Here is a 27,987-nt window from a genome sequence, read left to right on the forward strand (position 1 = left end):
GGTAATGATTTGCATGACAGTGCATGAACTTCTCCAGGTGAGCTTTGATTCTGTTTGGAAAGTCACACCGTCCTCAGCCAACCAGCTCAAACTCTCAAAAGAAATTACAATTTATCGGTTTTCCCGATGCACAAATACGAGATTATGCAGAAATAGCCGCAGCTACTCACATCACACACACACACACACACACACACACACACACACACACACACACACACACACACACACACACACACACACCAGGCTAGATAGCGTTAACAAAACACAGCTGCGTGATTAAAAGTGGCACCAAAGTGAAACAGAGTTACAAGCCCTCGTCTCGCCGGAGGCCCAAAAACGTACATTCAAAGTCTGGCTTCAGAGGTCTTCATCAAACCGGACCGAGAGGACTCTTCAAGACCCTTCAGGACCCTTCAGGACCCCTTCAAGACCCTTCAAGACCCCTTTAGGACCACTTCAGGACCCTTCAGACCCTTCAGGACCCCTTCAGGACCACTTCAAGACCACTTCAGGACCCCTTCAGGACCCTTCAGACCCTTCAGGACCCCTTCAAGACCCCTTCAGGACCCCTTCAGGACCCTTCAGACCCTTCAAGACCCTTCAGGACCTCTTCAGGACCCTTCCAACACACTTCAGGACCCTTCCGGACCACAAAAACCTTGAGATTCCAGCTCCACGTGCCTCGAGGTCCTCGGCCTCCGGCTAACGTCTGACACGGGCCGCGTGCTACATGGACCGGTGGTGCGTATCGACGCCACGATCCCAAAGACATGAGGGCTCCAGGTCCAAAGCCGAGTCTGCAGAGAGGAAAAGGCCACGGGGGCCGAAGGGCGGCCACCGTTTCACAAAGTCCGCCGGGCGGCGAGCGCATGCAGAGACACGAAACCCTCGGTCCTGAAGGACGCCACGGCGTGCATGCTGGTGTCAAGAGGACGAGGAGGAGCAGAGATCTAGAAAGACTATTTATGCACATGCTACCGGCGCCAGAGGAAAGTCAGGAAGCGGGAGGAGGCGTGGCCACCGCAGGAGGCGTGGCCACCGCAGGAGGCGTGGCCACCGCAGCTTTGGTTCGATCGTGGACGGATCCCAAGTTCTGGTTAAAAAAAAAAAAAAGAGTTTTCACGAACACGACGACGGACGAGCGAAACACACTTTAGTCCCACCGAGGAGAACGGACGGAAAGGATTACAGAGCATAAATATTATATATTATTGTTTACATGTGTTTCTTTTCTTCTTCTTTAGACTCCCTGTGAAGATTAAAAACAAGAAAAACAGCAGTAGAAAGAGAAGGTCAGTGCGATTCAGAAAACACGGAGCACCAGTGGACGAGGGGTTAAAACACGAGCCCTGAGACAGACACACACACACACACACACACACACACACACACACAGTGTATGCGAGCCCCCTCCCCCACACAGTTCCCATCCATTTAAAAAGGGTGGTGGGCGTCGGGCTAGCGTGGGGCTAGCGTGGGGCAGGCGAGTGCTGGTGCGAGCCCCCCATTGGGTGCCTCGAGGCCCGGCGGGTCGTGTGATTGGTCGGCTTCCGGGTCCACCGGCAGCCGGCTCCCGCCTCGGGGGCGGAGCCTAAAGCTGGTGCACGACGCTCTCGGTGTGGACGGCGGGGACGGAGGCGTCCTGGCGCAGACGCCGCCACTGGAAGGTCGTGCTGAGGGAGCCGAGCTCCTCCTCTTCGTTCTCCTGCTCCTTGGCGAACTCCATGAACACCTGGAGGAAGAGGAGGAGGAGGAAGAGGAGCGTTAAAGACGTTTGATGGTGAAGGAACATTTCAAACTGAGCTTCTTATCCACACACCTGCTCCAAGGTCGACTGGGAGAAGTTGTACTCCTCAAAGTTGAAGGTTTGCTTGGCTGAAAAGAAACGGAGATTAAGACGACCCTCAGACAGAGTGTGTGTGTGTGTGTGTGTGTGTGTGTGTGTGTGTGTGTGTGTCTTTCTCTCACCTCTCTCTAGCTGAGAGAAAGACTTGGCCAGTGACTTCACGTCCTCCATGGGGATCTTGTAAACCATCAGAGTAGCAAAGCTGCAGAGAAAGCGTCAGCCAATAGAATCAATGTCCACATTAAATTATGAGGAAGGCGTCGCACATTTCTTCAAAAGCTTTTATTTTGAAGGGCACACTTCCTACATTTCACTTTCCATGGAACCGAACATTAGCACAAGTGTCGTAAACGAGACGAACGTAGAGTTTGGTCTCACCTCTCCTGCCGGGCGGCATGCGGGAAGATTCTCAGGATCTCTTTGTGCAGCAGCGCCATCTGCTGGAGGCCCGTCAGCTCCTCCCGCAGCTTCACCTCCAGGCTGTAGCCGCGACCGTACTTCCCTTTTAGGTGTTGGATGGAGCCGATGCACCTGGCGGGAAAAGGAACAGGGTCCATACGCATTCTGACCAATGGAGTTCATGACTTTTCACCACATTTCCATGACTTTTCCACGAATAAACCAAATGTCCATGACTTTTTTGCAAAAGAGAATACTCGCCTCGTCGTTTGTTTACATGCTCCTACATTGGTGACCCTGACGTGATCTGAACACGCACCCTTCTGATATAAGTTAAAATAAAGTGCACAGACAACAGATAGCAGTACTTTAAGGTGGATGCAAGTGCTCTTTGAGTGACTTTGATCTCTGAAGTGCAATGATCAGGGTTCATACACATTTTAACCAATGGATTTCATGACTTTAAACCAAATGTCCATTAAAAACATTTAGTGAAGTCTGGGTGTAAACAGTAAAAAGTGAGTAAATGTAGTATTTAAACTAACAATGAGAATACAAAGCATACAGTAAACCTTAAATGACACAAATGAATGAGACAATAGCTTGATTAAAAGAATAAACATTTATATAGATGCCTGTATGTATGCCTGCTTATATTTTGAGCGTCTTTCTTTTGAAAGCATATTCATTATTTCAAACTCAGCGTAAATGAACGACATGAACACATGATTGTAACACATCTCCGTGACCGATACCTCAGCCGACCGGACACCATGATGGCCACGCGGTCGCACACGGCCTCGGCCTCCTCCATGTAGTGCGTGGTGAGGACGGCGCCCCGCTGCCGGTTCTTGAAGGCGGCGCGGATTGCTCTCCTGCAAAGAAGATACGGAGGTCAGAGAACAATCCTCCGTCGTCAACCTCATGGCATCGAGCCCCGTTTTCCTGAAGATCCGAATGGTTAATATTCCTGTACTAAATTCTGATTATCTCCTCAACCACAAGGTCTATTTAAATAATGAAAAAAGGTATAATATACAGAAGGCCCATGGGAACATAGATAATAAGATCATATATGTGTTACTAGTATATTGGTTTATGAAAGGAAAAATATATATATATATTTTGCAAAACAATAATATTTAAAAGTTGTATTTTCTTATCGTAACTGTATTTGCTATATCTTAATTTAATATATAACATAGCTCTATGTATTAAAAGTATCTGTGAGATGTTTGGCTTTGATTGAGTGAAGTTAGGTACTTTTTATAATTCATTATTTATTTGTGACCAAGAACGTCACAAAAGTTGAATACATAAAAAAAGTGAATAAAAATATGTTTTATTTTGAGATTTCTTTTTTATGAATGTCAAGGAAAACAACTTTTTACATTTCTTTAAGCTTTGAATTAAAGAACAAAGATAAACTGGAGCAGTGCTCAGAAATGTTCGTGACTATATATTATGGTGTACTTTTTATTTATTTGTAACTGTGCAAGATTTTTGTGTTAAGATTTTTGTCATATTGAATTAATTGCTGTATTTATCATTTCATTGAATGTTTTCTCACGATTTTATTACATTTAATTAATTTGTATGGGCAAAAAAAAAAATATATATATATATATATAAATAAATAATAAATAGAAATGTACTATTCAAATGAATTTGTTTTAAATAAAGTAAATGTAGTCTCACCACATGCGCTGTTTAGACTTGGGGTCCATCCCTGAAGACGGCTCGTCCAGTAAGACGATCTGAGGATTCCCGATCATGCTCAAGGCGAAGCACAGCTGTGAACAAACAACAACAGTTCAGCGCGCCCCACTCTCCACGCGCCCCACTCTCCACGCGCCCCACTCTCCACGCGCCCCACTCCCCACGCGCCCCACTCCCCACACAGTGGGGTCGTGTCCTCACCTTCCTCTTGAGGCCAGCGGACAGCGTCTTGGCTTGTTTGTTCAGGTGCTCCTTCAGCTCCAGAGCGTTCACCACACTGAACACAACAAGAGTCACGCACACTCCTCAGTACTGCAGCTCAAAAAGACCAAAGAACCGGCGGTCTGAACCCGGCTCACCGCTTCACGATGCCCGGTACGTCCTCCCCTCTCAGGCCCTTGACGGCGGCGTAGATCTCCAGGTGCTCCTGCAGCGTGATGCGGGGCCACAGCGGGTTCTCCTGGGGGCAGTAGCCCACGTGCTGCAGGGGGTTGTCCTCCGGGAGGAAGTCCGTGCCGTAGTCGCCCATCAGGATCTGGACGCAGCAAAAGGTCAGTGAGCGGAGGACGACCTCACATCCACCATCGCATTTACGCTCTTTCTTTGGACGGGTTTGAGAAGAAAAAGGTCAATGCATGTAAATGTGTGTGACACGGGACTATTGGTAACAGAAAAGAGTTGAGAATTTTCTTTTTTTCCCCTCTCTATTAAACTGCTTGATTATCAAATTTAAATAGAATCATCAAAAGTGAGATTATGCTCATTTTATTTTCATTACTTTTATGTCTTAAAGACATGTAGCTAATCTAAACTCAGCGTTATATTAGTGCAATAATAATAATACATATAAAAACCCACTTAATTAATTTTGTGCATAAATTCCACATCTGTGGTAAAGTTGACATGAGTAAATCGTCTAAAATGGGGATCAGGAACTAATAACCAGCAGCAGAGACGAGGAGGGCTCCAGTATCTTCTGTATTGTTATTATTATTATTAGTATCATCTGTATTAGTAGTAGTAGGAGTAGCAGCATCTTTGTTGTTAGTAGTAGTAGTAGTAGTAGTAGTAGTTGTATCATCTGTGTTGTTATTATTATTATTATTATTATTATTATCTGTATCACCTGCATCATCAGCATTATTATCAGTATTATTTGCATTATTATTATTATTATCTGTATTATCATCAGTATCATCTGCATTATATGCATTATCATCCTAAGTATTATCAGTATCATCTGTATTATTATTATCAGTATCATCAGTATCATATGCATTATCATCCTCAGGATGGTCGGTACCTGGCCGGCCGTGGGCTCCGCGTCCCCTGCCAGCATGTGCATGATGGTGCTCTTTCCTGCTCCGTTGGGGCCCAACAGGCCAAGAACTTCACCTGAAGTCAGAAACAGAAGTTTGATTTTTCCTGAAACAGAGAAGATGGTAACCAATCAAACCAACGAAGCCGGATGGCTCTCGACCGAAAGAGGAAACGCACCTTTGCGGACGCAGAAGGAGACGTTGTTAGCGGCCACTTTCCTGGTCTTGTTCAGAAAGAAGCCTTCTCTCCGGCCTTTGTACTGCTTCCTCAGGTTGCTCACGACCACCGCGGGTTTCTGGATGTTTAGAGGAAACGTTTACTTAAAAAAGTAAAAATAGTTTATTATTTTTGTACTGTAAAATAAGGAGCAATTTGCTCCTTATTTTACAGTACAAAAATAATAAACTCCCGACGGGTCTCGATTTCACCGAAAACCGACCAAAGGGGAGATGTTCACGCACCTCCTCACAGGACTGGCAGGTGAGGGCCTCCTTCACTCTGGCCTTCTCCATCCGGACATCCTCATCCTCGCTCAGCCCCTCTTCCAGGTTCTTCTCCACTTTGGGCTTCGACTTGGACGACATGCTGGAGATGCCAAAGAATCTCCCGTCATTAATAACGTTAACGTGAACTCACACGCTCTTGGGTTATGACCTGAAAGCTGATCCCAGGGTTCACACACATTTTGACCAATGGATTTCCATAACTTTTCCATGACCGTAAGAACCCTGTGATCCCTACCTGCCGACGGTCCTTCCTCCGTAACGGATCTCCAGCCAGCGGAGCAGGAACAGCAGCAGGATGCACTGGAGATACGGCTAAACACAGGAACGCACGTTACGGCTGAACGTTTACTGAACGCAGAGAGACGTCTGTGCAAAAATAAGTGTGTATATACATACAGCTATAACGGAAATGAGAAGGTTCTTCCACAAGAAGTTCTCCTCGTACAGAGAGTGCAGGAAGGTCGCCTGTAGACGGAGAAAACACATCAGGGAGGAGGCAAGGCAAGTTTATTTGTGTAGCACATTTCAACAACAAGGCCATTCAAAGTGCTTCACATAAAACCATTAAAACATAATGCAGATTTAAAAACAGTTAAGAAAACATTAAAACAGTCAAAAAACAAAATAAAAGTTGAATAAAAGTTGCAGTTTCAGAAATAAAATGCAGTAGTGAGATGCAGTAATTGAATCTGGTTCAGTTAAAGGCAGCAGCAAACAGAAAGGTCTTCAATGTGGACTTAAAGGAGCTGAGGGTCTCAGCAGACCTGCAGCTTTCAGGACCTTGTTCCAGATGTGTGGAGCAGAAAAGATGAACGCTGCTTCTCCATGTTTAGTTCTGACTCTTGGAACAGAAAGTAGACCCGTCCCAGACGACCTGAGGGTCAGGATGGTTCATAAGGTAGCAGCAGATCACAAACATACTTAGGCCCTAAACCATTCAGTGCTTTATAAACCAGCAGCAGGATTTTAAAGTCAATTCTTTGTTTGACAGGGAGCCAGAGCAAAGACCTCAGAACTGGAGTGATGTGATCCACTTTCCTGGTCTTAGTGAGGACTCCAGCTGCAGCGTTCTGATTGACTTTTTACAGAGGCCTGTGAACACACCGTTACTGTAGTCAAGTCTACTGAAGATAAATGACCTGTGAACACACCGTTACAGTAGTCAAGTCTACTGAAGATAAATGACCTGTGAACACACCGTTACAGTAGTCAAGTCTCCTGAAGATAAATGACCTGTGAACACACCGTTACAGTAGTCAAGTCTCCTGAAGATAAATGACCTGTGAACACACCGTTACAGTAGTCAAGTCTACTGAAGATAAATGCATGGACAAGTTTCTCCAGATCCTGTTGAGACATAAGTCCTCTAACCCTTGATATATTCTTCAGGTGATAGTAGGCTGATTTTGTAATTGTCTTGATATGGCTGTTCAGGTTGAGGTCTGAATCCATAACTACACCTAGATTTCTGGCTTGGTTTGAGGTTTTTAACATTAGTGATTGAAGCTGAGCGCTGACTTTCAATCGTTCGTCCTTGGGACCAAAAACAATTACTTCTGTTTTATCTTGATTTAATTGAAGAAAAGTCTGGCACATCCAGTTATTGATTTCTTCAATGCATTTAGCCAGCCCTTGTATGGGACTATAGTCCCCCGGTGATATAGTTATGTTACACAGCTCTTGTATGGGACTATAGTCCCCCGGTGATATAGTTATGTTACACAGCTCTTGTATGGGACTATAGTCCCCTGGTGATATAGTTATGTAGAGTTGTGTGTCATCTGCATAATTATGATAACACACTTTGTTGTTTTTCATAATCTGAGCTAGTGGAAGCATGTAGATGTTGAACAGAAGAGGCCCCAGTATTGAACCTTGGGGAACACCACATGTCATCCTAGTCAGCTCTGATGTGTAATTAGCTACCGACACAAAGTATTGTCAGTCCTTCAAGTAGGATTCAAACCAGTTAAGTGCTGCTCCAGAGAGTCCTACCAGACTTCAGTCTGTCTAGTAGTATGTCATGATCAACCGTGTCGAATGCAGCACTGAGATCCAGTAACACTAAGACTGAGGTTCTGCCACTGTCTGTGTTTAAGTGATGTCGTTGAAAACCTTAACAAGAGCAGTTTCAGTTCTGTGGTGCTGACGAAAGACTGGAAGACATCAAAACAGTTATTTTCAGCCAAGAAGTTGTTCAGCTGTTGAAAAACCGCTTCTTCCATTATTTTACTTAAGAATGGGAGGTTTGATATTGGTCTATAGTTTTTCAATATTTCGGGGTCTAAACTAGCCTTCTTTAGAAGTGGTTTAATAACTGCAGTTTTTAGGGCTTGTGGGAAGACATCTGAGAGAAGGGATGAGTTTACAATTTGTAAAAGATCAGCGGTCATGCAGTGTGAAATATTTTTGAAAAGGTGTGTTGGTGGAATATCCAAGCAGCAGGAGGCTGAAGGGAAGAGACGTTCACGTCGTCACCGTTTCATCTTTGCGGAGGAGTTTCAGTGGAGAAACCAGACGGGAGAACCAGCGTGGGAGAAAAGCAAAGAACGGCTGTGGACGTATTTAGACACCTCAAAGATGAATTAGCAGTTCATGTGTAAACTATATTTAGAATATTTATTTTACATTGCCGTCTCTACAAAGACGCCAGACTCCCTTCACAAAAACTGCACTGTTTTGCTCCTGAGCTGGTACTCCTGTGGGTTTCTACTGGAGATAATACACTGACTGTGGATAAGCGCCTCCTACAACCACACTTGAAACATCCAAACGGAGCCCCTACCTTGGTGATGCAGTTGAGGCAGCCCATGAGAGGGTACAGAGGGTTGAAGAAACACAAGATGTTGTGCAGATTTCGGGTCAGTTCGGGGTTGTCGTTCACAAAAGACAACTGCACCAGCGAGGCCGACACCACACACACCTGAGGAGCCAGACCGTGAAGCCCATTATGCATTCAGTTCTTCAGGAACACATCTTATCGTGCCGTTAGCTACGCCTGCATGTAGAATGTGTTCACGTCAGGCAGACCTCACCATCATGGAGATGACGGAGAAGAAATCCCTGTTGCTCTGGACTCGGGCGAAGCCGAAGGAAGACACGTACGTGAAGAGAATCAAGGCTGGACCGAAGCCGACAGTACACAGGACCTACGAGAGGAGAGGAGGCAGGAGAGAGGAGGCAGGAGGCAGGAGAGAGGAGGCAGGAGAGAAGAGAGAGGACAGAGGAGGCAGGAGAGAGGAGAGAGGAGGCAGGAGGCAGGAAAGAGAAGAGAGAGGACAGAGGACGCAGGAGAGAGGATAGAGGAGAGAGGAGGCATGAAAGGTGGCTCAATGGCAATGTTTTCATTACCCAGCATGCATCAGTCTCGGTCAGCGCAGCACGGACCACCGCGGTGAGGTTGCTGGAGGTGAGCAGGCTCCCGGAGTGGAAGGAGAAGAGGAGGACGGTCATGCTGCAGAGGATGAGGTAGAAGAAGGGAACGTCCACGGCCGCCTGGCCGCACCAGTAGGCGGACGGCAGCAGGCCGGAGACACGGAGGGTCGAGCGACACTTGATCTGAAGGAGGAGGAGAAAGAGAGAGAGAGAGTGAATCATGGGAAAACCAGCGGCGATGGGAACTAAAACACAATCTAACCAACGTCTACGCGCTCTAGAGGAGGGAGGAGCTATTACACCCTGAAGGGACCGCTGTCTCTCACACAGGTGACCACCTACCGGCCCACACCTTCATCACCCGAGTCCCTCCTTTCACTTCCTCTTCCTCAAACGGTCCAATAAAAAAAAAGGCAAAGTGCCACAAAAACATTCTTTTTAAGTGCAAACAAATCATAAAAATACACATTTTTAGTGTAATAACCGATTACCTCTCGGTCTCGAGTGTGGTCCATTGCGAAATAGGCGGGCATCCCTGCTGCCAGCATCCCCAGAATGATGGCCTCGATGTAGACCAGAGCGTAGGACGTAGCGTCCGGGATTTGCTGAGGGGAACATTGAACATCTTGAAATGACTCGGGTCAAACAGGAGAGACGAGGTCCGGTCGGTGAACACTCACGTAGTCAAACGGCTTGGTCCAGGTCCGGATCCGCCCGGTTCCGTTCAGGCCTCTCAGGAGAGCGTTGCTCAGGATGTTGACGGCCATCGGCAGCGAGTGAACGGTGGTGCTGTTGAACGCAACGCTGTACTTGAAACCCTGTTGTGCAACCGGAGAACAAAGCGGTAAGAGTCCACTCTGAAGCTGAATATAAGTTGTCAAGCTAATCACGTTAAAATGTGATCCATTAATGAAGAGACCTTGCTGGATCCCGTCACGTTGATGGCGGCGCTGTGGGGCGCCGCGGCCATGTAGTCTCCGTGCTTCATCACGTCCACTTTGATGTCCTGAGACTGCAGGTTGTGGATGAAGTCGGAAATATCAGATCCTGTTGGCAGAGGAGAGGGCACGATTAACCCATGTGCAGGAAAAATGGATTTCATGACTTTAAACCAATTTTCTAAAGTTTTTTGGGGATTTTATTTTTTTCAAGGACTTTTCCAGGCCTTCTTCACGGAAAGAAGACCCGAGGACTCACCTGAGGAGTTCTGCACCAGCAGGCTGGTGGCGTACCTCCGCTGCTCCTGGTTCCTCTTGAGGAGGTAGATGGGCAGAAACTCGCGGTCCGGGGAGTGAATCTGGATGTTTCCCGTGGCCAGAGACAGGACGAGCACGGCGGCCACGAACACCAGGAACAGGGCCAGGCTGCAGGAGGAGAGGCGGCGAGGGAAGGACTCAGAACTTAATACATTCCACACGAACGACATCATCACTCTGCACACTCACGTGGAGACGAAGGCCTTCCTCTCGCGCCGCATGTTGAGCATGTGCAGCCAGGCCACGGCGCCGAACTGCTGCCGCCACAGGGCGTGACCCGACACCACGTCCGACTTGCCGTCAGAGAACGCCAGCAGCCGCTGGTCCGTGTCGTCCACGGAGACGCCGTCGCACTCCTCCTCCGCCGGCTCGCGGTTGAACACGCTGTAGTCTGGAGGCGAGTCGGGGGTGGAAACAAGTCGGTTTAATCCAAAAAGTTAGATAGATGTGCATGCACAAAAGCAGTAAAAGTCAAAAAAAAAAGGAACTAATATGGTTGAAATATGACACATTTCCAAGATTAAAGGGTAAACTAATACAATTAAAGCACCAATACAAAGCTTTTGAACAGTTATAACTGTTTGGTGAGTAAAAAGCTCACCGGCTTGGTCCACTTCGGCCTCCGCCTCCAAGCGGAGAAACACATCCTCCAGCGTCGTCATGGAAACCCCATAGTTGGTAATTCCCAGACCGGGTTGACGGTCGAGCTCCGTGAACAAGCCTGTATGAAGAAAAACTCATTTAAAACCAGCGGAGTCAGAGGATCTGTAGAGAAGCAGCGTGAAGGACAGCGTGGACGCTTTGAAGTGTTTTCACCGGGCGTCCGACCTGAAAACGTGTCCATGCTCTCAAAAGGAAGCGTGAAGGTCAACTCGGCCTCGTGTTGGCGGGAAAGCTTCGCCTTGGGGACGTGCCGGTCGACCAGCGACGAGATCTTCTCCGCCTCACATCCCTCGTCGATGGACATTCTGCGTGGAGACAGAAAAGTTATTCAATACAAAGACGTTTTACTTTAAAATCACTCGCTAGGATGTGCAGACCCTCAAGAAGTCAGAGCAAAACAATCTATTGAACTATTCCTTTTGTACAGAATGTCACACATTTATCAGGATATTTATAAAATGCTCCAAAGACGGGTCACCTGTGACGTTTCCAATAATAAACTACATGAGGTTTACTCGCCTGAGATGATAGCCGACGCCACACTTGACCTTGAGGTACATAGAAGAGCCGACGCACTTCAGCTGTCCTTGGGAGATCACGGCTTTGCGATCTGGAGAAGAAGCAACAAATCTATTCGTTGAATACTTTGATGAATGTGTGCAACAAGTCGACAGCACGGTTGCAAAGAACACAACTCTTCAACTCCTAAACTGGGGAGCAGCAGCAGCAGGAAGAGTGTTCTGCCCGTGAAGGCTCCTACCGGCCAGGATGTCGGCCTCGTCCATGTAGTGCGTGCTGAGGACGGTGACTCTTCCGGCCCGGCGGCTCTTCAGCAGCGACCACACCTGGTGCCGGGAGCAGGGGTCCATGCCGGCGGTGGGCTCGTCCAGGAGGAGGATCTGGACCCAAAAACAAGCTCAGAATGGGCTCCAACAACTCCAAGCACGTCCAAGACTAAAAGTAAACGGTTAGCGGCGAGCGGACGTTCTCCGGGTACCTTGGGATCTCCCAGGATGGCGATTCCCACGGAGAGTTTCCTCTTCTGGCCTCCGCTCAGGTTCTTGGCCTGAGCCGTCTTGATCTTGTCCAGGTCCAGGTCCTTCAGCACCTTGGCGACCTGTGAGGAAGAAGCAGACATCTCCTGTCACCCGTCTCGTGCTACATTTATGAGGCCGATACTGAGATGCTCATGTGTTTGAATATTCTCTGACAAAACATTTGAAGCAACACTAAACACAGGGTTCATGCACATTTTGACCAGTGGATTTCCATGACCTTTAACCAGATTTCAATGACTTTTAGCCACATTTTCATGACTTTTGACCGAATTTCCATGACAAACATTTAGTGAAGTCTGGGTGTAAACAGTAAAAAGTGAGTAAATGTAGTATTTAAACTAACAATGAGAACACAAAGCATACAGTAAACCTTAAATGACTCAAATGAATGAGACAATAGTTTGAATAAAAGAATAAACATTTATATAGATGCATGTATGTATGCCTGCTTATATTTTGAGTCTCTTTTAAAAGCATATTCATTATTTCAAACTCAGCGTAAATGAACGTCATGAACACATGAATATAACACATGAATATAACACATGAATATAACACATTACCTCGGCGTCGATGTCCGAGGGCGGGATCCCTTTGATGGCGGCGAATATCCTGAGGTGCTCCTCCACGGTGAGCACGTCGAAGATGATGTTGAACTGGGGGCAAATGCCCACCAGCTGCTTCATGTCCGACCCGTCTGCGATCTCCGCCACGGGCGAGCCGTAGATGGAGGCCGAGCCGCTGCTGGGCGGGCAGATGCCGCACAGGATGTTCATGAGGGTGGACTTCCCGGCGCCGCTGTGGCCCAGCAGCGCCGTGATCTGGCCCTCGTAGATGTCAAACGTCAGACCTGGGAGAGGGAGAGCAGGACGCGTCAGAAAACACAAACATAGGAGCTCATTGGCATCATCGGACACGGTGGAAACCATTTTTTTTGCAGAATAAAAAGAGACAACTTTCAGGCAAAGATTGCTTTTTCATGAGTAATCTTAATCTCCTCACCAGGATTCTGTGGCCTGAGATAGTTGTGCTTTTTTATACCCCTTTTGGTAAAAGAGATTTTAACTCTTAAATGGGACGAGTCTGGATACAAAATAAAGGTTAAATAATAAAAAATAAACGCTGACGTCTGCACAAAGAGGATATGAAACCATTGACCGGCCACCAAAGGAAACATTGATTAAAATGACAGATTTCTGTGCATTTTAAAAGTATACAACTTTACAAAATATATAACATAGGTTGAGTACTTTTCAATGCCAATAAGTTGCATATCATACCTGTGAAGAACACTGAGAAGCTGAGCTGCTGCTAATGGAGGAACCTCGGAGGGTTCAGGACTCACCTCTCAGGGCCTCCACCACGTTGTCCTTCTCCTTGTACACTTTGTGGATGTTGGTGATGCTGCCGGAGGAGAGGAAGACGAGGTGTAAACACAGCAGCAGCGTCAGCATGAGGAGCCAGGCGGCGTATTTAACTGAGCCCGACACGCATGTGGACCAGACACCCTCAACGCCTCCATTTCATGCTCCAGCAACACATATTTTGTGGGTAAAACCATCATAAAAACTTGATTTTAATGCACAAAGAAAAAGCCTTTCATCAAACTGTAGTATTCATCAAGTTACCGGATGGCCTCCTTCCCTCTGAACTCGGGAGAAACCGGCTCGACAGACTCGTCTCCGGCGGGCGCTCCTTTCACGTCGGTGTCGTACACAGAGCTCACTTCCACGTAGCGCTTCCTGCGTTTGGACCAATAGGACGGCTTCAGGAAGTACAGCAAGGACCTCCTCACTCCAAAGTCCCCTTCATGTCACACAACAAGGTTCCGGTTAATAACACCAAAGAACGTGGCTGTTGCCGAACGGATACAGCTAATGGTATTTAAAACGTAACACGTTGTACATGCGTGTACTTTGTGTGTACTTACCGGGCAGTACCTGGTCCAGGTAGAGCGCCAACAGAAGGTAGAGGACGCAGTCCACAACCAGCATGAGCATGGGCACGTAAAGAGGATGAGGCCCGTTGGCCAGCGAGGAGAACACGGCGCCATCGCCCTGGGCCTCCAGGTAGACCACCTGACATGGCAACACACACACACACACACACACACACACACACACACACACACAGGGTTCACACACATTCTGACCAATGGAGCTCATGACTTTTAACCAAATGTCCATTACAAACATTTAGTGAAATCTGGGTGTAAACAGTAAAAAGTGAGTAAATGTAGTATTTAAACTAACAATGAGAATACAAAGCATACAGTAAACCTTACATGACACAAATGAATGAGACAATAGTTTGATTAAAAGAATAAACATTTATATAGATGCCTGTATGTATGCCTGTTTATATTTTGAGTCTTTCTTTTAAAAGCATATTCATTATTTCAAACTCAGCGTAAATGAACGACATGAACACATGAATATAACACATTTACATGACTTTTACTAAACTTTTATGAAAAAATATATAAATATAAGTTATAATAAATAATATACAAATATAATAATAAATATATATAATAATTTTTATACATTTTTATAAATACTTTTTATATTATAAAAATATATAATAATAAATATATATATAATAATTTTTATACATTTTTATAAATACTTTTTATATTATAAAAATATATAATAATAAATATATATATAATAATTTTTATACATTTTTATAAATACTTTTTATATTATAAAAATATATAATAATAAATATATATATAATAATGTTTATACATTTTTATAAATACTTTTATAAATATATATATATATATATATATATATATATATATATATATATATATATATATATATAATATAATATGAACATAACACATTTCCATGTCTTTTACAACACTTTTGGGATTGAATTTTTGACTTTTCCAGGGCTGGAAATAACTATTAAAAAAAAATGACCGTAAGATCGGGCCAATCGGGCCAATCGGGCCAATCGGGCCAATCGGGCGCTTCATGACACGAGCACATGCAGGAAAGCGTCACCTGTGCGATGCCGATGGAGAAGGCGCTGGGCGAGAGCAGGCAGAGGAGCCACACCAGCGGCTGCGGGAAGTCCTTCACCAGCACGGTGAACAGCGACAGGCAGCCGAACACCACCGTCAGCATGGAGCCCACCGTGCTGGCAAACTTGGGCTTCTTAAATAACGGAGTCAGCATGAAGGAGAAAAAGATCTGCGCAGGGAAAACCATGCATTTAAACAGTATTTATTTTAGGAGAAGGGAACGCGTCATCATGAGGCTTCAAACTGAGAAACGCAGGTTTTCCTCACCGATGATATTCCATAGAGGAAGATGAGGATGAAGACGACGAAGAAGTCGCTGTTGGGGAACAGGGCCGTGTACGTGGAGATGACGGACATCAGGACGGACATGGTGGTCACCAGAGCCGCGTACAGGAGGCCCCACGACAACCTGCACACACAACCTCGAGCTCAGACACACAACCTTGAGTATAGACACACAACCTCCAGTATAGACACACAACCTCCAGTATAGACACACAACCTCCAGTTCAGACACACAACCTCCAGTTCAGACACACAACCTCAAGCTCAGACACACAACCTCCAGTTTAGACACACAACCTCCAGTTTAGACACACAACCTCCAGTTTAGACACACAACCTCAAGTATAGACACACAACCTCAAGTATAGACACACAACCTCCAGTTTAGACACACAACCTCAAGTATAGACACACAACCTCCAGTTTAGACACACAACCTCAAGTATAGACACACAACCTCAAGCTCAGACACACAACCTCAAGCTCAGACACACAACCTCCAGCTCAGACACACAACCTCCAGTTCAGACACACAACCTCGAGTATAGACACACAACCTCCAGTTCAGACACACAACCTCCAGTTCAGACACACAACCTCAAGCTCAGACACACAACCTTGAGTATAGACACACAACCTCAAGCTCAGACACACAACCTCAAGCTCAGACACACAACCTCAAGTATAGACACACAACCTCAAGTATAGACACACAACCTCAAGCTCAGACACACAACCTCAAGCTCAGACACACAACCTCCAGTTCAGACACACAACCTCGAGTATAGACACACAACCTCCAGTTCAGACACACAACCTCAAGCTCAGACACACAACCTTGAGTATAGACACACAACCTCAAGCTCAGACACACAACCTCAAGCTCAGACACACAACCTCAAGTATAGACACACAACCTCAAGCTCAGACACACAACCTCCAGTTTAGACACACAACCTCAAGCTCAGACACACAACCTCAAGCTCAGACACACAACCTCAAGCTCAGACACACAACCTCGAGCTCAGACACACAACCTTGAGTATAGACACACAACCTCCAGTATAGACACAAAACCTCCAGTATAGACACACAACCTCCAGTATAGACACACAACCTCAAGTATAGACACACAACCTCAAGCTCAGACACACAACCTCAAGCTCAGACACACAACCTCCAGTTCAGACACACAACCTCCAGTTCAGACACACAACCTCAAGCTCAGACACACAACCTCCAGTTTAGACACACAACCTCCAGTTCAGACACACAACCTCAAGCTCAGACACACAACCTCCAGTTTAGACACACAACCTCCAGTTTAGACACACAACCTCAAGTATAGACACACAACCTCCAGTTTAGACACACAACCTCCAGTTTAGACACACAACCTCAAGTATAGACACACAACCTCCAGTTTAGACACACAACCTCAAGCTCAGACACACAACCTCAAGCTCAGACACACAACCTCAAGCTCAGACACACAACCTCCAGTTCAGACACACAACCTCCAGTTCAGACACACAACCTCCAGTTCAGACACACAACCTCAAGCTCAGACACACAACCTTGAGTATAGACACACAACCTCAAGCTCAGACACACAACCTCAAGCTCAGACACACAACCTCAAGCTCAGACACACAACCTCCAGTTCAGACACACAACCTCGAGTATAGACACACAACCTCCAGTTCAGACACACAACCTCAAGCTCAGACACACAACCTTGAGTATAGACACACAACCTCAAGCTCAGACACACAACCTCAAGCTCAGACACACAACCTCCAGTTTAGACACACAACCTCAAGCTCAGACACACAACCTCAAGCTCAGACACACAACCTCAAGCTCAGACACACAACCTCAAGCTCAGACACACAACCTCGAGTATAGACACACAACCTCCAGTTCAGACACACAACCTCAAGCTCAGACACACAACCTTGAGTATAGACACACAACCTCAAGCTCAGACACACAACCTCAAGCTCAGACACACAACCTCAAGTATAGACACACAACCTCAAGCTCAGACACACAACCTCCAGTTCAGACACACAACCTCGAGTATAGACACACAACCTCCAGTTCAGACACACAACCTCCAGTTCAGACACACAACCTCAAGCTCAGACACACAACCTTGAGTATAGACACACAACCTCAAGCTCAGACACACAACCTCAAGCTCAGACACACAACCTCAAGCTCAGACACACAACCTCCAGTTCAGACACACAACCTCGAGTATAGACACACAACCTCCAGTTCAGACACACAACCTCAAGCTCAGACACACAACCTTGAGTATAGACACACAACCTCAAGTATAGACACACAACCTCAAGCTCAGACACACAACCTCCAGTTTAGACACACAACCTCAAGCTCAGACACACAACCTCAAGCTCAGACACACAACCTCGAGTATAGACACACAACCTCCAGTTCAGACACACAACCTCAAGCTCAGACACACAACCTTGAGTATAGACACACAACCTCAAGCTCAGACACACAACCTCAAGCTCAGACACACAACCTCAAGTATAGACACACAACCTCAAGCTCAGACACACAACCTCCAGTTTAGACACACAACCTCAAGCTCAGACACACAACCTCAAGCTCAGACACACAACCTCAAGCTCAGACACACAACCTCAAGTATAGACACACAACCTCAAGCTCAGACACACAACCTCCAGTTTAGACACACAACCTCAAGCTCAGACACACAACCTCAAGCTCAGACACACAACCTCAAGCTCAGACACACAACCTCGAGTATAGACACACAACCTCGAGTATAGACACACAACCTCAAGCTCAGACACACAACCTCAAGCTCACACACACAATCTCAAGCTCACACACACAACCTCAAGTTCACACACACACTTCAAGTTCACACACACACTTCAAGTTCACACACACACTTCAAGTTCACACACACACTTCAAGTTCACACACACACTTCAAGTTCACACACACACACACACACACACACACACACACACACACACACACACACACACACACACACACACACACACACACACCGCCTGGCCCTCCTCACCAGAAGGACGTGTCGTACAGCCCCATCATCGTCATGGTGTCCTTCAGCCGTTGTTCCTTCTCGGCTGCGACGTTGACGATGAGGAAGGTGACGAAGGGCGTGAAGGCCAGCACCAGGTAGATGGAGATGAGGGCGTGAGGGAACTTCTGCACCTCCACGGAGCCGGGCTGCCCCATCATCACCACCTTCAGGTCCATCTCGCTCCACACCGAGCGCTTGGTCTGCATCTGTTCACGGCAGAAGGACTTTGGCGCTTACTGGAATCTGACTATGATCATCTTCATGATGGATCTCCAACACGTCCTTCTGTTGGACCAATCACAGAACTGAGTCCTGGCCTCCTCACCTGGATGATGGCGGCGTCGATCAGAGACTGGAGGCGGATGAAGCCGGAGTACCAGTAGTTAGCCGCTCTGCAGTTCACCGAGCTGGTGAAGCAGTTGGCTGCAGGAGAACAACAGGGTTGTTTTACCGTTTCCATAGATACAAAATATTATAATTTACTCTTAAAATTACACTGGCAAATCCTATTTTTCACCCGGTCCAAAAAAAAAAAAAAAGTCCTCCTGTTTCACAGATTTAAAAAACAAAAGTATTATTATTATAATATTTTATTTTCAGTAATTTTGACTAAAAGTATATTAAAAAGTAAATATTAAGATACAATTGCAGTATTTATTTACTGGCTAAATCTTGTTCTCAATAAATACTATTAAAATAAAATCTACAAAATCAGAAAAAAAGTGAGGGGCTCGAGAAAATGTAAAAAAAAAAAAAGAAGAAATTAAAAGGAAATGTTAAGGAGGCAAAAATCAAAGAAAGTCCAATGAGACGATACCAATGGATACCGTGTAGTTGCTGGGTAAGGGCAGCTGTTTGTTTTTTTACCGTTTCCATAGATTAAAAAAAAAAGAAATCCTCCCGTTTCATAATAACAAATAATTTAAAAAAAAGTAGCATTATGATTATTATTATTATTATTATTATATTTTTAGTTTTATTCAGTCATATTTACTGAAAGTATATTAAAAAGTAAATATTTAAAGTAACATTTCAGTATTTATTTACTGGCTAAATCTTGTTCTCAATTGCCTCTTATATAAATACTTTTCAAACTAAATCTACAAAATCAGGAAAAAAAAAGTGAGGGGCTCTGAAAATGTTCTAAAACCACATTATGCGTTCACATAAAGGATCACACATCAAAGAAAGCCCAAAGACCCCACGGTACCGATGGACTCCGTGTAGTCGCTGGGTAAGGGCAGCTGGTTGTACGGGAAGCGCAGTCGGTACGACGTGGCCGAGCCGTCCATGAACACAACGCCCACGTAGCTGGAGGGCTCGTACAGGCTGGCGTTCTCCAGGTCCTCCTCACTGGAGAAGCTCTCCAGACGATCCATGTCTGGAAGTGGAGGAAGGAAGGAAGGAAGGAAGGAAGGGGTCAGGAACCGAGAACATTCAGCGCCAGTGACCTCCGTCCCATCAAGGACTTACGCATCTCCTGGGCCACCTCCTCCATGATGTGGGTGGTGACGTTGCTGATGGGCGTGTAGCCCAGGCCCTTCAGGAAGTGGTCGTCCCGCTCCAGCTCCACGGTGCTGATGCCCCCGTAGTAAACGTGAGGGTTCAGGGTGCTGATGAGGATCAGGAGACCCAGCAGCAGCAGAGGGAGGATCAGCTCCTGAGAGGAGAGGAACAGCCGGTGAGGAAACCAGGAAGAGTTTCCCTTCGTTCATCCATGTCCAACCAAACACACAAAGAAACCTTCAAATGACTTCACCCAGAGCCCATTTAGATTAATTATTAAAAATACTTAACTTCACTTCATCAAAGACAAACATAGCAGAGACACTCTTAACACATAGTGCTATAGTATTACTTTAAAAAAAACATATATATATATATATATATAATTAAAATGAGAAAATACGTCTTTGAAGATTATTTTTTTTCGGAAATAATTCTTATTTTTTTCCTTTCCTGTGTACTATCATAAACCAATACACCAGTTACACATACATGAACTTCTTATGTAGTCTCACACGGGTTTTCTGTATATTATACCTTTTTAATTATTCAAATAGACCTTGTGGTTGAGGAGATAATCAGCATTTATTTATAGTATGGGATGCAAACTATTCACAAATTTCGCCCAAAAATGTCTGTTTACCAAAAGGTTTTAATAATTACTTTTCATTTTTCTGCTACTTATCCAGTTCAACGCAGTAGTCTGACATCATCCAACTCTTCCCAGGCAATGACACAATATTAGAACATGAATCTAGGAGTAAATAGAGCCCTTTGCTTTAAGGCTGTACACATTCCTCCTTTTATTTCTACTACATAAACAACACGCTGCAGCCTCGAGAAACACAACAATAAATTGGTAACCCCCGACATGTCAAGAGCTGATTTCAGAGCGCGTCAAGAGCTTCCGACAAAGAAATATGAGTGTGATTGACTCTCAACCTCATCGAGGAAACACCGTCCTCACATTAGAGGTTTCATGAGGCTCTGTTTTCCAGAGCTCCGACATCTCTGTGTGACGTAATCTGCTGTTTAGGAAGCTGCCTCGAAAGAAAAGTTGAGACACACAGGGACATGAAAAATGCATCAGCGCAAATGAAAAATGCATGGTGTAACAAAAGAGGACGGGAGGTAGAGGAGGATAACAAGCTATCGCTTTTATCTAATTACAACATCTTTCCTGTGAATGAAGGAGTCCTTTTGTAGTTTGCAGCTCTGGAGCAGACATGCAGACATAACACGGGCCGTGACGGTGTGCTAGCCTTGAGAAAAGGAATGTGGAATCCAAGATAACTGCCCAACAAACCTTTAGTGAACATCTCTTCCCTCCTGTGACTGAGGGGTAACGCCAGCGGCAGAATCTAAATATTGACTTTGCTACAGGACAAGTTGCGGGATATGAACCGTTAAACGACAGCAGGACCTGCAGGTTCACATCAGTCTGCTGAGAACTAACGACGCACCTGGAGACTCTGCTGCTTGGTCCTCCATTTGATGAGCAGGTTCTTGTAGAGGAGACTCCTGGTCTGGTGCCAGACTCCAGCGTCTCTCCTGTGCAGCGGCTGCATGCTCCCAGCATGCCTCATCTGGATGGTGTACGGACGAGAGCTCGTCTCCCTGATGCCGGCCTCAGCTGCAAGTTAAAACATATCTAGATTTAAAAAAGGGAAAGGAAATTAAAAAGCTTGACAGAACAAAACAACAACGATGATGAAAGCTGTTTTGCCAACAGTAGTATAATATTAGCACACATTGCATTTTGCTTGCACTAGCTTGTGCAAAAACATTTGAATGTTGCAGTGTGCAATGAATGTAGTTCCTTCATTTGCATGCTCGCCTCACAAAATAAACAATCATTTTGAGGAAGTCATATTTAATACTCCCTCAACCGCTGTTCGATAAGCAACAGTCCAGTGAGCCCTCAGAGAGACGCCCACCCTGAGCCACAGACCAGCTGCACCATCGCAGCGTCTGTTAGCTGCCTTTTATCAAAGCGTGCCGTAAAGGACCCCCAGCTGGCGTAAACTCACCCGCTGGTTACCGTGAAGCGGTAGCTATACAACCAATTGTGTTGTCTTGGCGGGACTTTCAGCACGCGACCGAATAGTTGTTTTGTTCGTCTTCGCCTCTTTGTTCCGAGTGGTGACAGAAAACTAGAAGAAAACAAGTGCGCGCGACACGAGGCGCTTGTTTACGTCACTTGAGCTGAATCGGGCTCCCGAGCGACAGCTACACAGCCGACTGGAAAACACACAAATGCAACGGATAAAAAGGAGCAATGCAACATACTCACGTATGAAATACATTAAGGCATATCCCTGCTCACGGTGGCAGTTCAACGACCTCACATTGCGGACGCGTTGCGTCAAGTAAACAAGCCTAAAAACGAGCTCCCTTGTCTCTGACGTCGCTCCCGGTCGCCATTTCCTCCTGTCAGAAAGAACAGGTGACGTCAGCCAATCAGAGCTCGTCTGGTTGTTAATGACAACGGATTTCACCAATCACAGCTCGACCAAAACGGCGTTTATTGTCGTATCACAAACAAGGGGATCGATACGTGAACTGAACAAACACACTGGGTTTTTTGGGGGAAAAATAAATAAATCAGATTAAATTAAAGCATTTGTTTCATTTCCTAAATCGTTGCACTTTACTGTTTTGTTATATATATATATATATATATATTTTATATTTTGCATTTCTGATATTTGTTTATTGGTATTTTATTTGTCTCATATGTAAGTTGTGACAAACGAATTTCCCCTCGGGGATAAATAAAGTATACATCATCTATCTATATTATTATTATTTGCAAATGAGTGAAATCATTTAGTAAAAATAACAGGTGAAGTATCTCTGGCCCAACCTGTGTTAAAAACCCATCTACAACTTTTATACCTGCAATCATTGTCATCCAAAAGTCTCAAAGATACGATATAGTCCCATTTCTTTTAGGAAAACGTGTGAAAAACATTCAAATGTGATGGAATAATAATATTTATTAGTCCCAGTGCAGTCATACAAACAGAGGTCTAAATACACTGAAACATAACGTAACAAGCGGATCCAGTAAACATATGAAACTGTCAAACAATGATTTAATAACCTTAAAGCGCCATAAAGAGGACGGTGAGCGGCTATAGAACATGTCTGTGTTGGTGTGTGCGGCGGTGTCGCTGTATTCGATTTGAAAGTGGCGACGATGGCGGCGAGCGCGTGCAGGTGGCTTCTGGGATGTCTCTGAACCGGAGGAAGGCGTGCAGCGGGGCGGGAACAGGGAGCCGCTGCACCACGCCGGTCCTCATCAGCCGAGCCGGACCCAGCGCCGCCCGGACCTGCAGCCGGCAGACGTGGGACAGGCGGGGGATGGAGTCTAGAGGGAGGAGAGCGGGAAAGAAAAGGGACATTTATCATCACTCATTAGTTGTGGAAGCAGCTCCGCAGTGCGTATGTTGTCACGTACCGAGATGTGGACGTGGTTCCCAGGTCTTCTCTTCCCGTCTTCGATCCAGAACACGTTTCAAAGAGGGAGGCAGAGTCGACCAGTTCACAAACTCCAGCAGGTAACTCAACACCTCGCCGTCCGCCTGCTCCAACCTGGACGGCACAGGAACAGAGAGATATCGATCGAGTAAAGCCAATCGGATGCTTGAGGAAGGGTGGACGAGTGGGAGGACGGTCCCTACATGTGTGGCTGAAGCAGCAAAGACGGTTCCAGTCCCGCCTCCAGGAGCACAGGAAGCCAGCAGGCGGCGAAGTGCACCTGGTGTAGAGCCACGCAGAGCAGCTCCCTCAGCTCCTGCAGCTTTAAAAACGTTTGCCCACAATGAGTCGAACTGTCCCCGGTCAGCGCCTGGTGTCGAGGGACGCGTCTGTGCTCCAGGATCAGTCGCAGCAGGTCTGTTCTGTCCGTGGCCACGGCGTGGATCCAGTCCTCCTCGCCCAGACTTGCTCCCGCGGCCACAAGCAACCGCACCGATTCACTTGAAAGTACACAGCCGCCCGTTGTATGTTTAGTTTTTATACGTTCCGTGGAATCTGCGAGGAGATTTCTTAACAAACCTGCACGGCTCGGTGGACGTGGACAAGGCCAGGGAGAGCGGCGACCGGACGCCCAGGACGTGCGAGCAGTCCTGGGCGTCCGGGCTGTAGCCGTCCCTCAGGAGCGCCTCCACGCTCCGGCTCTGACGGCCGTGGACGGCGAGGAACAGAGGACTCACCGCGCCGCGCCCACGGTCACACACACGGTCCGTGACGGCGATCAGCCTCTTGAGGATGCTGTTGAGGGGAAATAAGATGGGACACTTGAACACAGCACCTCCTAAGAAGGGTCCAATGTGTTGAGCAGGTCGTTAACCTCTATATCCAGGTAAACCCAAAGTAAACAGGAAGCTGTACTTGAACTATGTGGAGTAAATGCATGGTCTTGGTCTCTTTTGAAAGGTAACAATCTGAAGCTTTTTTCCCTCAATAGTCAGAATCACTTTAAGTGCTGCTGACACTGAGTTATATGAGTTTGAACACACTAAAGTATCAGGTTTTTATTTCCGCCTGAACATTTCTTTGTAAATAGATGCCTGTAGATGACTATAAATGTGACTTATGGACTGGAACACACAATGGGACCATAGCCTGAAGCCTTTTCTAGGCTAAGTAAAAAGTTGATAACAATATCACAGAAAATGAATATTTTACACATGTTTTTCTAATGAAATGTCTAGGCGTTTTTCCATTTTGAGACTGAAAATATTCCTGATATATATACTATATACCTATTAAAAAACACTTTAACACAGCACCTCCTAAGAAGGGTCCAATGTGTTGATCAGGTCGTTAAGCAACTGGACATTCTTGTCCAAAGTTATGGATCAAATATTCTCAAGTTATAGCTCCTCAAATTAGAGGATTTGCTGATTTTCCCAATACATTTACACTGAATATACACTGGATGCATTGAGCTTTGGACTGTTGGTTGCAATCTGAAGATGTTACTTTGGGCCCTGGAAAACGGCACCATGACCCTTTTGTTTAACAGTTCACACGTTCATTGACAAATTTAACATGTGAACAGGGCTTCACATTAAAAAAAAGGTCATGAATGTCAACAGTTTTGAGTCCGTACCCGATGTGGCCGAACTCAGCGGCAGCGTGAATGGGAAGCTGTGGCCACTCGTGACTGCAGGCGGCGTCAGGGTCCGCCCCGTGGTCCAACAGGAAGTCCACACAGGCCCGGTGGCCCTCCTGGGAGGCGATCAGCAGCGGCGTGGCCAGGTCAGCTGCCTGGGCGCTCACGTTGGCACCTTAATCCCCCCGAAAAAACAAATGAAAGTAAGAAAAGAAGAGAGCTCTGGATCTTAGAGCTGTGAACAAAAGCACGAGCGCACACAAAGGCATGAAGAAACACATCTATTCACCGGCATTAACGAGGACTTCCAGGCATTCCCTCTGTCCGTACTGCGCCGCCACAAAGAGAGGGGAGATCTTGTGGTCGTCTAGAGCCTCCAGGTTGCACACGCCGACCAGAATGCGTACAATTTCCTTGTGACCCTTAGAAGAAAACAAACAAAACAAGTTAGGATACACCTCAGTGTGTTGTGAGTTTGTCTTTGACCTCCATAGTTGCCTTGTGCACCGCCTGGTGGAGGCAGGTCCAGCAGGATGCGGTGTGCGTTCGGTCGACTTCGGCACCTTTGCTGACCAGCAGGTCCACCACCTCCCTGTGCCCGCCGTCAACAGCTGTTGGAAAACATGTCATTTAAATGTAAAGTGGACACGCATTTGGTCAGAGGTGCGTAGAGTACAAACACACGCGACCACCACATTTGATGACGGGTCATACCTGCATACAGAGGACAGGACAGGTCGTTCGTCAGCTGGTTGACGTCGGCGTGTGCTTTCAGGAGGAGGCGCACCACGGCCAGGTGGCCGCGCTGCGCCGCCAGGTAACACGCAGACTCGCCCTCGTGGGTCAACGAGTTCACGTAGGCGCCGCAGCTACGGGGGGAGGCCGCTGACAGGAAGACAAAGAGGGAAGCTGAAGCTGTGAAAGGATTGATTCATTGATTTGATTGAAATCTGTTGTTTGCACCCGATGTGTTCTCTGAATGTTACATCATTCATTATGTGTATTTTGTAACGGGGGACCAGTGAATCACAATTTAGTTCCTGTATATACAGTATATAGATGGATGACTATAAACAGGGTTCATACACATTCTGACCAATGGATGTCCGTGACTTTAAACCAAATTTCCATGACTTTTAACCACGTTTTCATGACTTTTAACCAAATTTCCATGACAAATATTTAGTGAAATCTGGGTGTAAACAGTAAAAAGTGAGTAATTGTAGTATTTAAACTAACAATGAGAACACAAAGCATACAGTAAACCTTAAATGACTCAAATGAATGAGACAATAGTTTGATTAAGAATAATTTATATAGATGCCTGTATGTATTTTGAGTCTTTCTTTTAAAAGCATATTCACTATTTCAAACTCAGCGTAAATGAACGACATGTACACATGAATATAACACATTTACATGACTTTTACTAAACTTTGGGGGATTTTATTTTTCTCAAGGACTTTTCCAGGTTTTCCATGACCGTGAGAACCCTGCATAAAGTATCTTCTCTTATCTTAAATGTGAGGGTTTCTTGCTTTCCTTCCGTCTACGCAATTATAAATATGAATATCTTGAGGTTTTTTTATCATTGTTGGTCCAATCCAAGCGTTCTCCGCTTCCAGCTTTCTAAAATATGAGAACTACAACCCCCGAGGTGAACCATGACCTTCCTTCCTTACCGCCGGCGGCAGACACGATCTCCAGCACACAGCCCTTGCTGCCGGCGGCTGCCGCCTCGTGCAGCGCATTCCAGCCGCGGTTGTCTCGCCCGTCCACACTGAAGCCTCTCTGGATCAGCCTCCTCACCCGCTTCCTGCAGCCGGAGCGAGCAGCGACGGCAACGCTGGAGACGGTGTCTCCGTAGCACTCTGTGAAGTCCATCCCCTGCTCTGAAAAGAGTCAGATCCATTCGTTAGGCCATTATTAATTAGATAGATAGAACAAAACAGTAAAGCGTAGTAATTTAGGAAATGAAACAATAAAGAAAGTGCAAAAATGCAAAGTATGTGCAGTGTATATGGAGTGTATTTGCAGTGGTGGAGAGTAATTATGTACATTTTGTTCTCAAATAAGTGCACATTTGAGCTGCTTTGGTTAGTTTCCTTCATTGTATGCTTCTTAATACTTCTGCTCCTCTACATTTAAGAGGTACATCTTGTATACATGCAACATACACATTGATGCAGCAGTCATAAAAATCCAGAAACATAAAAATAGCAAAACGCAAGGGAGCATTTCACTGCTCAATAAATGCTCGTCCTCTAAATACCGTCACACAGTACATGTATCTGGTAATACTTGTATTAAAGGGTCGTGTATTCTCAGTGTATTGACTACTCACGTCTCTAACGGTCACACATCACAACACATAGTCTGCTAGTCGCCATTTTCTTCACTGCCGACTACGTCATCAGCTTTAACATACCGCCGTGTACAAATATACGACACACAGTACGCATAGGTAGTTGTTGTATTGTGGAAAAAAAAAGGTGCTTATTAACCAAAATAGCCTGCGTTGACGTGAGTCGCTGTTTGATGACGCGGCACCACAACATCCCGTCGTCGCGCGCCGCCTGACGCAAGGCAGCTGCAGTGGGTTTCTACGCTAATAGGTCACGTGTCTATGAAGGTCCGTGGACAATATAGTGTTAACTAATTGGAAAAGTACATACACAGTTGAGCTGGCTTTATTTGTTTGGAAAGTAATTGTGTTGGATTATATTCGCCATGTTATCATGTAGTTAACTATTCGGTTTGGCTCATCTCGAACGAGC

The 27,987-nt window shown here is 45.8% G+C and overlaps 2 protein-coding genes across 2 annotated transcripts; both read right to left on the reverse strand.

The window, feature by feature from the left end:
* Positions 1-1,594: 1,594 nt before the first annotated feature.
* Positions 1,595-22,419, reverse strand: abca5 (ATP-binding cassette, sub-family A (ABC1), member 5; the record flags this gene model as incomplete). Its single annotated transcript, XM_079237549.1, has 38 exons — positions 22,379-22,419; positions 21,549-21,718; positions 20,053-20,239; positions 19,790-19,960; positions 18,905-19,002; positions 18,559-18,785; positions 15,447-15,588; positions 15,160-15,348; positions 14,076-14,223; positions 13,774-13,951; positions 13,491-13,549; positions 12,709-12,995; positions 12,085-12,204; positions 11,848-11,986; positions 11,607-11,697; positions 11,253-11,392; positions 11,026-11,145; positions 10,614-10,815; positions 10,366-10,532; positions 10,088-10,215; positions 9,849-9,986; positions 9,660-9,773; positions 9,181-9,351; positions 8,829-8,942; positions 8,579-8,716; positions 6,190-6,258; positions 6,029-6,105; positions 5,749-5,872; positions 5,465-5,582; positions 5,271-5,362; positions 4,327-4,502; positions 4,169-4,244; positions 3,947-4,041; positions 3,004-3,123; positions 2,228-2,380; positions 1,972-2,051; positions 1,823-1,878; positions 1,595-1,735 (listed from the first exon to the last, which is right to left on the reverse strand). The coding sequence occupies exons 1-38, from the start codon at positions 22,389-22,391 to the stop codon at positions 1,595-1,597; spliced, it is 5,028 nt and encodes a 1,675-aa protein (XP_079093675.1). The 5' UTR covers positions 22,392-22,419.
* A 687-nt stretch (positions 22,420-23,106) lies between these two features.
* asb3 (ankyrin repeat and SOCS box containing 3) lies at positions 23,107-27,678 on the reverse strand. The gene is made up of 10 exons (XM_079237560.1): positions 27,555-27,678; positions 26,893-27,102; positions 25,925-26,095; positions 25,718-25,821; positions 25,500-25,668; positions 25,208-25,385; positions 24,148-24,363; positions 23,772-24,068; positions 23,549-23,682; positions 23,107-23,458 (listed from the first exon to the last, which is right to left on the reverse strand). The coding sequence occupies exons 2-10, from the start codon at positions 27,092-27,094 to the stop codon at positions 23,223-23,225; spliced, it is 1,707 nt and encodes a 568-aa protein (XP_079093686.1). The 5' UTR covers positions 27,095-27,102; positions 27,555-27,678; the 3' UTR covers positions 23,107-23,222.
* Positions 27,679-27,987: the final 309 nt, after the last annotated feature.

This window comes from Taurulus bubalis (genome assembly GCF_910589615.1).
Source record: "Taurulus bubalis genome assembly, chromosome: 2".
Lineage (NCBI taxonomy): Eukaryota > Metazoa > Chordata > Actinopteri > Perciformes > Cottidae > Taurulus > Taurulus bubalis.

What these genes read in the sequence shown, in the direction of transcription:
- asb3 (XM_079237560.1), bottom strand. Translation starts at nt 27,094, where the DNA reads ATGGACTTCACAGAGTGCTACGGAGACACCGTCTCCAGCGTTGCCGTC. An exon ending in GTCCTGTCCTCTGTATGCAG is followed by an intron (nt 25,822 to 25,924) that starts GTATGACCCGTC and finishes GTTTTCCAACAG; the next exon opens with CTGTTGACGGCGGGCACAGG. An exon ending in GCTGAGTTCGGCCACATCGG is followed by an intron (nt 24,364 to 25,207) that starts GTACGGACTCAA and finishes TCCCCTCAACAG; the next exon opens with CATCCTCAAGAGGCTGATCG.